The following is a 12,436-nucleotide window of genomic DNA, read 5'->3' as shown; positions in this document are numbered from 1 at the left end:
GTGATAAACAGAGATGGTAAGGGAACTAACATACAGTATATATGTATTTATGTATGTATTTATGTATGTATGAATTAGAGGTGGGGTGTCACTGCTTTGCTCAGGCTGGTCTTGAACTCCTAGGCTCAAGCGATTACCCCCACCTCACCCTCCCAAGTAGCTGAGACTATAGGCAGGCACCGCTGAACCTGGCCAAAATACAGTTGTTAAAAACTCAAGTGATAGAGCTTGTAGGAATACTGGTAGAGCGAGTTATTCTCTCAGAAGAGTACTTTTGCTGAAGGCATATTGAGTTGTTAAACTCTGGTTTGGTTATGAATAATGTCATTCTCTGGCAGAATTGTGTTTCTGCTGATTAGTTATAGAATGCCCTTTTCCCCTCATGTTGTAGATTCGACGGAGGCGCCTTGCACGACTTGCTGGTGGACAGACCTCTCAGCCAACCACCCCACTCACCTCTCCCCAGAGGGAGAACCCTCCGGGGCCTCCCATAGCGGCATCAGCCCCAGGACCCTCTCAGAGTCTTGGTCTCAATGTCCACAACATGACCCCAGCTACCTCCCCAATAGGTGCATCAGGTAAGCCCAAGCTTCATACCTGGGACTCTTTTGTAATTCTTCTTAGCTTTTTGTTAAGCTGATGGTTGTGATGTTTCCAGAACAGATTAAAATGAAGCAGACATCAGCTCTTTAAAATCCTCCAAGTAGTAGTTTAAATATCATTGCAATGTGTTGTGTTATCGCTTTTTTTTTTATTGCAATCTGTTAAACCAATTGCTTTTCTTTCCATAACTTCCATCTTTTTTTTTTTCAAACAGGTTTAGGTATTATCTCTGATGACAAGATGATTAAGACTGAATTTGGTTCTGCTGATTTTATGAATTTGGTTGATGGTTTTAAGATAAAATAATCTGAAAATGCAAGATTAAAATAATGGTCAAAATGAACACCTCTAATTGCAGATTTCCTCGTCTTCATTCTGCATTGGCACAGAACTTTTTCTTTAACTTTTCAGAGGATAAAACTACCTGATAGGATGTTTAGAACTATCTCATTAAAAAGTAAAAGTTTATTTCTTTTAATAAATGAGCTGATGCTTGATATCCAGGACTGTCTTTGTTGGGAAATGATGATATTTCTCATACTGTGTATTTGAAAATATCTCTCTTTTGTCTGTGAACTTTTCTATCAAATATAGTAGTATTGTCATATAATAATAATTACTATTTTATAATTAGGATTCTAGTTGCGTAAAGGGGGTGCTAAGAGGACTGCATTGATCATAATATCATCTAATAATTTGATAGCCTTCTGAATCATCTGTCTTCTTGATCTAGAATCGTGTCAATTAAAAGTATTTGCAGAGTTTTTGTTGCTTTACTTCTCGTTAGGTATCAATGTAGACTATAGATATATATAAATGTTTATACCTAATGTGGTTCAACCAAAACATCTGTTAGTAATAAAGAAGATCCTTGCCTATAATGTTTCCTCTGTATGTCTCTGAGAAGCTCTGATGGTCTTCTGGTAGGATTGACGGGTTCAGGATTCCAAATGTGATTTTCCTTGGACACAGTACTGACAACAGTGCTCTTTGCCTCACCCTGGTCAGGCCATACCTGGAATGCTGGAATCTGTCCTGGAGAGAACCTCTCTCACTTTGTCTTACTTGCTTATTTAAACCAGGATCTTGGTTAAATCCCATTCCCCACCTACTCTGTCTCATGCACTGGAATAAGGCTATAGAAAAACTCAGAACCATTTGAACTAATTGAAAACTTTTGAAATGTCTGTCTCATTTCGAATTCATGATTACATGGCTGGGTGTGGTTGCTCATGCCTGTAATCCCAACACTTTGGGAAGCCAAGGTGGGTGGATCAGTTGAGGTCAAGAGTTCGAGATCAGCCTAGCCAACATGGTGAAAGCCCGTCTCACAAAAAAAATACAAAAAGCCGGGCGTGGTGCTACCTGCCTGTAATTCCAACTACAAGAGAGTCTGAGGCATGAGAATTGCTTAAACCCGGGAGGTGGAGGTTGCAATGAGCCAAGATTGCGCCACTGCACTCCAACCTGGTGATGGCGTGAGACTCTGTCTCAAAAACAACAATAACAACAACAACAACAACAACAACAAATCAAATTCATGATCACAAACTCGGGTAGACCCTTGATACTGGCAGGCTGTTGCACCATGCTTCCCAGTTCACTCACTCTGCTGATCACACTCTACCTTCTCGAGTGTGCAGTACCTCATTCTCCATGCTCACTCTCTCAGCTAGTGGCCTGGCTTCCCATTTCTTTCTTTCTATTTTTTTTTTTTTTTTTTTTTTGGAGATGAGGTCTCACTGGGTTGCCCAGGCTGGAGCATGGTGGCTGTTCATAGGCGTGATCCTAGTGCACTACAGCTTAAAACTCCCAGGCTCAAATGATCCGTCTGCTTCAGTCTCTCATGTAGCTGGGACTATAGGCATGTGCCACCACACCTAACTCTGGCCTCATATTTCATTGAGAAAACGATGCAGGCGGAACCTAGGCAGGGAACCTCCGTCAGCCTCAGTCATCACATCCATCTGCCTACCTGTATGTGTGCCTGGTTCTTGTTATGCACAAATTGTCCCTGCTGCTGTTGAGGCTTGGACCCTAGATCCCATCTCCCCTCAGTTACTCAGCCTTCACTCCAGCAGTTCCTTTCTCTCTCTTGCTTCATCAGATTTTCCATCTCATATGGCCTTTTTTTTTTTTTAACAGCCTATATAATGCCATTACTTTTGCCATCATGGGAATGAACAGAAGGAACGCTCTTGATCTAATTCCCCCTGCCAGCTTCTCCCCCACATCTCTGCACCAAAACCTTTGCAGCAGAACTTCTGGAATGAGTTGCCTGTCCTCTGCATCCCCTTCTGCCCTTGCACTCTTTGCTGAATCAACTGCAGTCAGGCGAGGGTTCCCGTGGTTGCTCTGTGGTTGCTCTGAGTCACTGTCTGGTCTGACCCATCAGCCTCATTAGACATGGCTTTCACCCACTTCCCCTGAAAACACGTTTTTCTTTTGGCTTCCAGAACAGCACATTCTCCTGGTTTTCATGCATTCTCTGTATCTGTTCCTTCTTCACTCTTTGCCTGGTTCCTTTTCATTTCCCTGACTTCTAAATGTTAGGATTCAAGGGCTCAATATTTAACCTCTTGTCCTTTCCATCCAGCTTTATTCTCTTACTGTTGTCATCCAGTGTCCTGGCTTTAATTACCCTCATTTGATGATTCCTAAGCTTTTATCACCAACGTGGACCTGCTCCTTGAACCTCAGATTGACACATCCAGCGCTTTACCTGACATCTCTGCTTGGATGTCTAACAGGCATGTCACAGCTAGCATGCCCCAAATCAAGCTTTGCTGTTGCCTCACATTTTATCTTCTCCCAGGTTTCCATCTCAATAAATGACAATTCATGTTTTCTAGACCTGGATTGGCAAACTCTTTCTGTTAAGGGCCAGATAGTAAATATTTTTGGCTTTGGAGGCTGTGAGGTTAGAACTATTTATCTCTGCTTCTGTAGCACAAAAGCAGCCATAGAACATATGTAAATGAGCAAGTGTAACTGTGTTCCAGTAAAACTTCACTTACAAAAACAGGCAGTAGCCCAGATTTGGCCTGTGGACTAGAGCTTGCTTGGCCCTGCTCTAGACCTGTCAGAAAACTAGAAGCAGACCAGATTCTCACCACCTGTTTCTTCTCATCACCTCCACCGCTATTACCCAGGTCCAAGGCACCAGCATCTCTTGCCTGGATTTCTGGAACAGCCTCCTAACTGGTCGTCTCATACCCACCCTTGCTTCACTTGAGTCTGTTCTCAGTGTAGAGCCAGAGGGGCCCCACTAAAGCATAAGTGCAACACTGTGTAACAGCCCATATGCTGTTATCACAAACTAACAGAAAGGCTTGGGCATTCCCTAAACGGTTAGTTCTTGCCCGGGTACCTCTATGCTAAGTAGTCCTGATTATGTTTCTCACATAGTCATCATTATTCATAATCACAAACAGTTCGATATTATTAGCCATGCTTTGGTGGGTTGGATAAACAGATTTTCATGATTTCCTAAATAAGTGAAAAAACAAACAGAAAATCTCTCTTAAGACAGGTTACATCTATTCTCTGTTCAGGCCAGGTGCAGTGGCTCACGCCTGTAATCATAATACTTTGGGAAGCCAAGGGGGGAGGATCCCTTGAGCCTAGGAGTTCAAGACCAGCCTGGGCGACATAGCAAAACCCCGTCTCTACAAAAAATTAGCGGGGCGTGATGGTGCACACATGTAGTCCCAGTTACTCGGGAGGCTGAGGTGGGACGATTGCTTGAGCCCAGGAGGTGGAGGTTGCCGTGAGCTGTGATCACACCACTGCATTCCAGCCTGGGCAACAGAGCAAGACCCTGTCTCAAAAAAGAGAAAAATAAATTTCAAGAAAATATGATAGCTGTCCGTTAAAGAGTTTAAAAAGCTGGCATGAGGAAGGTGATGGCTTGTGTTTATTTTCTGTGGTCCTGGAAGTTAGACATAGGTCTAATGGGTAGATTTATTATCCACCGAATGTGATTGAGAGATTTTTGTTCCAGACTCAAAAAGTGCTTCTTTTTTTTTTCTTTTTTTTTTTTTTTTTTTTTTTGAGACAGTCTCACTCTGTTGCCTAGGCTGGAGTGCAATGACGTGATCTTGGCTCACTGTAACCTTTGTCTCCTGGTTTTAAGCAACTCTCCTGCCTCAGCCTCCTAAGTAGCTGGATTACAGGTGCCCACCACCATGCCTAGCTAATTTTTGTATTTTTAGTAGAGATGGGGTTTTGCCATGTTGGCCAGGCTGGTCTCGAACTCCTGACCTCAGGTGATCCACCTGCCTCGGCCTCCCAAAGTGCTGAGATTACACACGTGAGCTACCACGCCTGGCCAAGAAGTGCTAACAGAGACAAACACTGGGTGGGGTGCCACCCATGGTAAAAAGTCCTTCATCCAGGAGTGCTTGGCAGCAGTCATTTGGTGGCCCTCTTAGTTGGGCTGTTTTCAGTTGCAAGTAACTAAAGCAAGGATTGAGAAGCTGTAGGGGGTCCTTCCACTTCCAGTTGCTTCTCCCATCTGCAGTCCCAGCCTTTTTTTTTTTTTTTTTTTTTTGAGATGGAGTTTCGCTCTTGTCACCCAGGCTGGAGTGCAATGGCACGATCTCGACTCTCTGTAACCTCCACCTTCTGGTTTCAAGCTATTCTCCTACCTCAGCCTCCCGATTAGCTGGGATTACAGGCGCCTGCCACCACGCCTGGCTAATTTTTGTATTTTTAGTATAGACTGGGTTTCACCACGTTGGCCAGGCTGGTCTCGAACTCCTGACCTCATGATCCTCCCGCCTCAGCCTCCCAAAGTGTTGGGATTACAGGTGTGAGCTGCCGCGCCCGGCCTAGTCCCAGCTTCTTGCAGTGCCATCTGCTTCTGTAGTTTCCTAGGGCTGCTGTAACAACCTATCAAAAACTTTTGAAGGCTTACAGCAGCAGTATTATTTTCTCACAGTTCTAGAGGCTAGAAGTCCAAAGCCAAGGTGTTGGTAGGGCGATGCCTCCCAATAAGGGGAGAATCCTTTCTTCTGCCTTCCGATAGTTGCTGGCAGTCCTTGGCATTTCTTGGCTTGTGGCAACATAACTCCAGTCTTCACGTCCGTCTTCACATGGCCATCTTCGTTCTGTGTGTGTCTGTGTCCAAATTTCCCTCTCATGACAGCCACTGGATTAGGGACCACCGTAATTGAGTATGAGCTTATTTTAACTTGCTTACGTCTGCTAAGACCCTCCTTGCAAACAGGAGTATTATTTCTTTGTTTTTGATCTGCATCTCCTCTTCCCTTTGAATGTAAGGTTAGGCAGGAGCCTTGCCAGTGTTGCTCATCCCCTTACCCCCAGCACCGTGCTTAGCATATGGCAAGCAGTCTGGAAATGCCAAGTGTTATGTGGCTAAATGAATGAAAGAAATATTTCTTGTTGGAAATGTTAGAAGCGAAGTAAGATTTGAGTTCTTTTGAAAAACAGCTGGCTGACATTGTTCCTCTCACCACAACCAGCTGGATTGTCTCTGTTTTTCCTGATGTGCTGAGTGCTGAGCAGAATTTTAAAAATCCTCAGTCTATTCATTTTCTTCTAAAATTAGAAAAAAAGTTATTATATAAAATATTTCAAATGTACATGATAACATAACTAGTGCCTATGGAACCAAGTCCACAGGTCATTGCTGTTCCAGACTTGCCATTCCAGATATTTCTTCATGTTTTACTGCATTGTTATGTGGCACTGCTCTTGGCTCTCTTAGAACTTTATATATATGGGTGATGCTTTTCCTACAGATGAATGCCACTTTTTTATAGTTAACACTGATTATGCTAGTTTTTTTTTTTTGAGACAGAGTCTCTCTCTGTCACCCAATCTGGAATGCAATGGCACGATCTTGGCTCACTGCAACCTCCGTCACCCGGGTTCAGGTGATTCTCCCACCTCAGCCTCCGAGTAGCTGGGGTTACAGGTGCGTGCCACCACACCTGGCTAATTTTTGTATTTTTAGTAGAGACGGGGTTTCACCATGTTGGCCAGGCTGGTCTCAAACTCCTGACCTCAGGTGATCCACCTGTCTCAGCCTCCCAAAGTGCTGGGATTACAGATGTGAGCCACCGTGCCTGGTTGATTATGCTACTTTTATATTTAAAATGTAGGGCTTACTGCAGGTCAGACACAGTACTTGGTCATGGGAATGCAAAGATGAGTGAGACTCGGTTTCTTTCCTTAAAGAGCCTTTAGCCTAGTTGGGGAGGAAATGTTCTTTCATTTCCTGTTTAATATCTGTGTTTATTAAATTCTTTGGAGGACAGTCTAGTTTTCTTAGTTTCTTCCCCTATCTTTAGATGATTTGTGATTGCTTAATCTTCAGAACTTCTTAACTGTCTCGGGTTATTTTATTTTACAGCCTTGTTTTGGAATTATGCTTGTCTTCTCTTTGATGTTTGCCTATCAAACATCTTGAGTATATTCAACGAAGGCCTTAACCTTCCTCGCTGTTGTGACCTCTGAAGAGGAGGTCATGATTGCTCAAGAGTCCCCCAACAGATCCTTTATCAACCATTTTCATCTTGACAGGATTATTAGGTCTAGTGGAATAGGTCTTCCAGTGGAATAGGTCTGCCTGTATACTCTCTAGAGCTGGCAGGTTTCATTTTTGTTTTTCTAAGACAAAGTCAGGCTGGAGTACAGTGGTGCGACCATAGCTCATTGCGGCCACAAACTCCTGAGCTTAAGTGGTCCTCCTGCTTCAGCCTCAGAAGTAGCTGAGACTACAGGTGCGCGCCACCATGCCCGGCTAATTTTTTAATTTTTTTTGTAGAGATGAAGTTTTACTGTGTTGCCTAGGCTGGTTTTGAACTCCTGGCCTCAAGCGATCTTCCTGCCTCAGTCTCTCAAAGTGTTGGGATTACAGGCGTGGAGTTCTCCATTGTTTTCATTCCATGGTTCCCTTTGGCAAACTGGGGAAGCCTTTGATTGGCTTCTCAAAATATACTTTTATTATTATTTTTTGAGATGGAGTCCCGCTCTGTCGCCCAGGCTGGAGGGCAGTGACGTAGTCTGCCTCCCGGGCTCAAGTGATTTTCCTGCCTCAGCCTCCTGAGTAGCTGGGATTACAGGCATGCGCCACCACGCCCGGCTAATTTTTTGTATTTTTAGTAGAGACGGAGTTTCACCATGTTGACCAGGCTGGTCTTCAACTTCTGACCTCAAGTGATCCTCCTCCATTGGCCTCCCAAAGTGCTGGGATTACAGGTGTGAGCCACCGCACCCGACCTCAAAATTTACTTTTAAATATGTATAATAAAATAGGATTACACAATTATATAGGAATATAATTATCAACATATTTTTAAAGATTGTAATACAGTTATTTATATGCTTCTTTATTAATGATTTAAATGAAAGACTTAGCAACTAGTCACACTGCTTCAGCCCCTTGACATCTGTTTCCATCTGTGGACCACAGGTAAAGATCCTCTGCTCTGGGAGCAGAAATGAACAGTGGGGCCTCTTTGGAACTAGTGAGAAGCCAGATGATATATTTGGCCTCTGGGCTAATTCTGGGGTCTGGATCAGAAACAGAATTTGTTTCTTTTCTTTGGCTGCTAGTTTTTAACCTACTTAATGATTATTTAACTTAAAATTATTCGTTAACATGTTGACTCAAATGGTCTTCATCCTGCTTCCATTCATGCACTTGAATAGTTAATAAATGGCTTCTGTCTGTTGGGCACTGTATTGAGAACTAGGGATGCAGGATGGATAAGTCTCAGGGGCCTCCAGGGGCTCACTGTTTAGCATGAGGGCATGAACTTGTGAAGAGGTGCAGATGCTGGTGTCCTGTACTTGACAGAGAACAGCCACAAATAGTCACTTTCTCAGGCTCCCGGCTATGCATTGTAGATTTTTTTGGAGCATTTTCACACAGGCATTTATCTGATTGAAAATTCTACTGGCTGGGTGTGGTGGCTTACGCCTGTAATCCCAGCACTTTGGGAGGCCGAGATGGGGGGATCATGAGGTCAGGAGATTGAGACCAGCCTGGCCAACATGGTGAAACCCTGTCTCTACTAAAAATACAAAAATTAGCTGGGCATGGTGGCGGGTGCCTGTAATCCTAGCTACTCTGGAAGCTGAGGCAGGAGAATCGCTTGAACCCAGGAGGCAGAGGTTGCAGTGAGCCAAGATCCCACCACTGCACTCCAGTGTGGTGAGAGTGAGACTCCATCTCAAAAAAAAAAAAAAAAAGAAAAAAAGAAAGAAAATTCTACGTTGGTGAGAGTGTAAATTTATATAGCCATTTTACAAAACAATATGGAGGTCCCTCAGAAAACTAAAAACAGAGCTACCATATGATCTGGCAGTCCCACTCTGAGTATATATCCAAAGAAATTAAGATTAATATGCTGAAGAGATACCTACACTCATGTTCATTGCAGCATTATTCCAAATAGCCAAGATATGGAAGCAACCTAAATAATCCATCTTCAGATGAATGGGAAAAGAAACTGTGGTATGTATCCACAATGGAATATTATTCAGCCTTCAAAAAGAAAGAAATTCTGTCATTTGTGGCAACATGGATGAACTTGGAAGACACCATGCTAAGTGAAATAAGCCAGGCACAGAAAGGCAAATATTGCATGTTTTCACGCATACGTGGGAGCTTAAAAAGTTGCACTCATACAAATAGAGAGTAGATGGTGGTTATCAGAGGCTGGGGAATGGGGGTGGATGAAGAAGGAGATGTTGATCAAAGGGTACAAAATTTCAGTTAGATCAGAGGAAAAAGCTTTAGTGATCTATTGTACAGAATGTTGACTGTCATAAATAATGTTTTATATATTTTTTAAAATTCTACTTTTTAAAAACAACAATATTATTATTATTATTGAGACGAAGTTTCGCTCTTGTTGCCCAGGCTGGCGTACAATGGCACGATCTTGGCTCACCGCAACCTCTACCTCCCGGGTTCAAACGATTCTCCTGCCTCAGCCTCCTGAGTAGCTGGGATTACAGGCCTGTGCCACCATGCCTGGCTAATTTTGCATTTTTGGTAGAGACAGGCTTTCTCTATGTTGGTCAGGCTGGTCTCCAACTCCCGATGTCAGATGATCCGCCCACCTCGGTCTCCCAAAGTGCTGGGATTACAGGTGTGAGCCACCATGCCTGGCAAAACAACAGTATTATTACTTTATATAATATAGGGAACAACATCCTTCCATATCCTATTATAATTGTTTTTTTTATGTTTTATTTTGAGATGGTCCCACTCTGTCACCCAGGCTGGAGTGCAGCAATGGAATCTCGACTCACTGCTGCCTCAACCTCCCAGGCTCAAGTGATCCTTTTACCTCAGCCTCCCAAGTAGCTGGGACTCCTGGCACGTGCCACCATGCCTGGCTAATTTTTTTTTTTTTTGAGTTGGAGTTTTGCTCTTGTCACCTAGGCTGGAGTGTAATGGCGTAATCTCGGCTTGCTGCAACCTCCGCCTCCTGGATTCAAGCAATTCTCCTGCCTCAGCCTCCCAAGTAGCTGGGATTACAGGCACTGGCCACCACGCCCAATTAATTTTTGTATTTTTAGTAGAGACGAGGTTTCACCATGTTGGCCAGGCTGGTCTCGAACTCCTGACCTCAGGTGGGCTGTCTGCTTCGGCCTCCCAAAGTGCTGGGATTGCCACCATGCCCATCCTAATTTTTAAATTATTTGTGCAGACAAGTTCTCACTATGTTACCCAGTTTGGTTTTGAACTCCTGGGCTCAAGTGATCTTCCCACCTTGGCCTCCCAATGTGTTGGGACTACAGGCGTGAGCCACTGTTCCTGGCCTATTCTTATCCCTCCAAATTTGCTTGATATGTTTTATCTATTTTATATGTTTGTTTATGTTGGTTGTTACATTGATTTATTGAATGCTCTAAATTCACGTAGGCTTCACTTAATACATATTTATTTAAATCTCCCTATGCAGTAGGTTCTGTTGTAGGCTATGTGGCTTATATTTTAGTGAGAGAAAACAATTTAAATACCCAGCTGGGCATGGTGGCTCATGCCCGTAATCCTTGTGCTTTGGGAGGTCTAGGTGGGAGGATCGCTTGAACCCAGGGGTTTAAGACTAGCCTGGACACCATAGCGAGACGTTACCTCTACAAAAAAAATACACAAATTAGCCAGGCATGGTAGTGCGCACCTGTAGGCCCAGCTACTGGGGAGGCTGAGGCATGAGAATCACTTGAACCTTGGAAGTAGAGGTAGCAGTGAGCCGAAATTGTGCCGTGCACTCCAGCCTGGACAACACAGTGAGACTCTGTCTCAAAAAACAAAAACAAACAAAACCACAAAATCTTTCAGATGATGGTAATTATAGAGGAAAAGAGAGCAGTATGTTGGCATAAGTACCACTGGGGGTGTGTACATAATCACTGTAGGTCCTATTAAGAAGGCGACTTTTTTTTTTTTACTTTAAGTTCTGGGATACATGTGCAGAGCGTGCAGGTTTGTTACATAGGTACACATGTGCCATGGTGGTTTGCTGCACCTATCAACTCATCATCTAGATTTTAAGCCTCTCATGCATTAGGTATTTGTCCTAATGCTCTCCCTCCCCTTGACCCCACCCTCCCCCTATTAGGCCCCAGTGTGTTGCTCCCCTCCCTGTGTCCCTGTGTTCTCATTGTTCAACTCCCACTTATGAGTGAGAATGTGCAGTGTTTGGCTTTCTGTTTCTGTGTTAGTTTACTGAGGATGGTGGCTTCCACCTTCATCCATGTCCCTGCAAAGGACATGATCTCATTCTTTTTTACGGCTGCATAGTATTGCATGGTGTATATGTACCACACTTTTTTTAGTCTATCCTCGATGGGCATTTGGGTTGGTTCCATGTCTTTGCTATTGTAAATAGTGCTGCAGTAAACATACGTGTACATGTGTCTTTATGGTAGAATGATTTGTATTCCTTTGGGTGTATATACCCAGTAATGAGATTGCTGGGTCAAATGGTATTTCTGGTTCTAGAAGAAGGTGACATTTTTAGCAGAGGCCTGAATGAAGTGAGTAAGCAAACCAAGTGGATATCTGTGGGGCAATCTTTGCAGACAGAAGGAAAACAGATGCAAAGGTCCTGGGGCAAGAATGGACTTGCCAGTGATTGATGCAAGGCAGGGCTAGAGCAGTCATCTTCAATTTCCCCTCATTTTCCTTCTCCAATTTTGAGTCTTTAATGAACATTATGATTGCTTATTAGTACATCTGTAGGAATGTCAACAAGATCAAAGCCATTCTTTTATGGTAAGTTGTCTTTGGCTAAGAATGCTATCCACAATGACAATGAAATTCTAACTTTGGTCCTATCATTGATTGCTATATTAAAATCCTTTTTTTTTTTTTCCTCTTCTACTTGGTCCAGAGCTTGGGAGAAAGAGAGAATTCGAGGGTGGTTAAGCAGCTGGCTAGAGGTAGAGGCTCAGACAGAAGCCCCAAGGCCTGAGGGCTGCAGCAGGACCCCTAAAAGGCTACTGAGTTCAGGAGGCTCCTAGACGAGGTTGAAATCCTTTGCTTTTTGCTTATTCATTTTAATTCTGAGTTGGGACAGGTGTGTCCTATGCTGGCATGGGTACTTCCTCGAATTGGAGTGGCCTTTGGGCCCCCAAAGGGGTATGTTTTATTAGTTCTGGGCTTTATCTCACAGCATTATTCCTAGGGTCATACTAATTACTTTGTAAATCTGGTTAAAGTGCTCATGATATCTTGTTCTTGAGACGTGTGCAGTGCTGGGAATCAATACACTTCCTGTTTTGACTTGGGGTTGATTCTTGCACTTTTCCCTATCCGCAGCCCCCACCCCCTGCCCCATTTTTG

At 43.6% G+C, this 12,436-nt stretch overlaps 1 protein-coding gene across 8 annotated transcripts in view; it reads left to right on the top strand.

Annotated features, from left to right (window-relative positions):
- UBE4B (ubiquitination factor E4B) overlaps window positions 1–12,436 on the top strand; it is a 148,777-nt gene that overhangs the window by 38,813 nt on the left and 97,528 nt on the right. For all 8 annotated transcript variants that reach the window (XM_024356276.2, XM_063786433.1, XM_024356272.3 and 5 more), the window contains exon 2: window positions 392–578. In XM_024356276.2, coding sequence (XP_024212044.1) covers window positions 392–578 — 187 coding nt within the window. The remainder of the gene's footprint in view (window positions 1–391; window positions 579–12,436) is intronic.

The sequence above is a fragment of the Pan troglodytes genome, chromosome 1 (assembly GCF_028858775.2).
Source record: "Pan troglodytes isolate AG18354 chromosome 1, NHGRI_mPanTro3-v2.0_pri, whole genome shotgun sequence".
Taxonomy (NCBI): domain Eukaryota; kingdom Metazoa; phylum Chordata; class Mammalia; order Primates; family Hominidae; genus Pan; species Pan troglodytes.
Note: the sequence above shows the minus strand (reverse complement) of the source record. Positions and strands in the feature narration are given on the sequence as shown.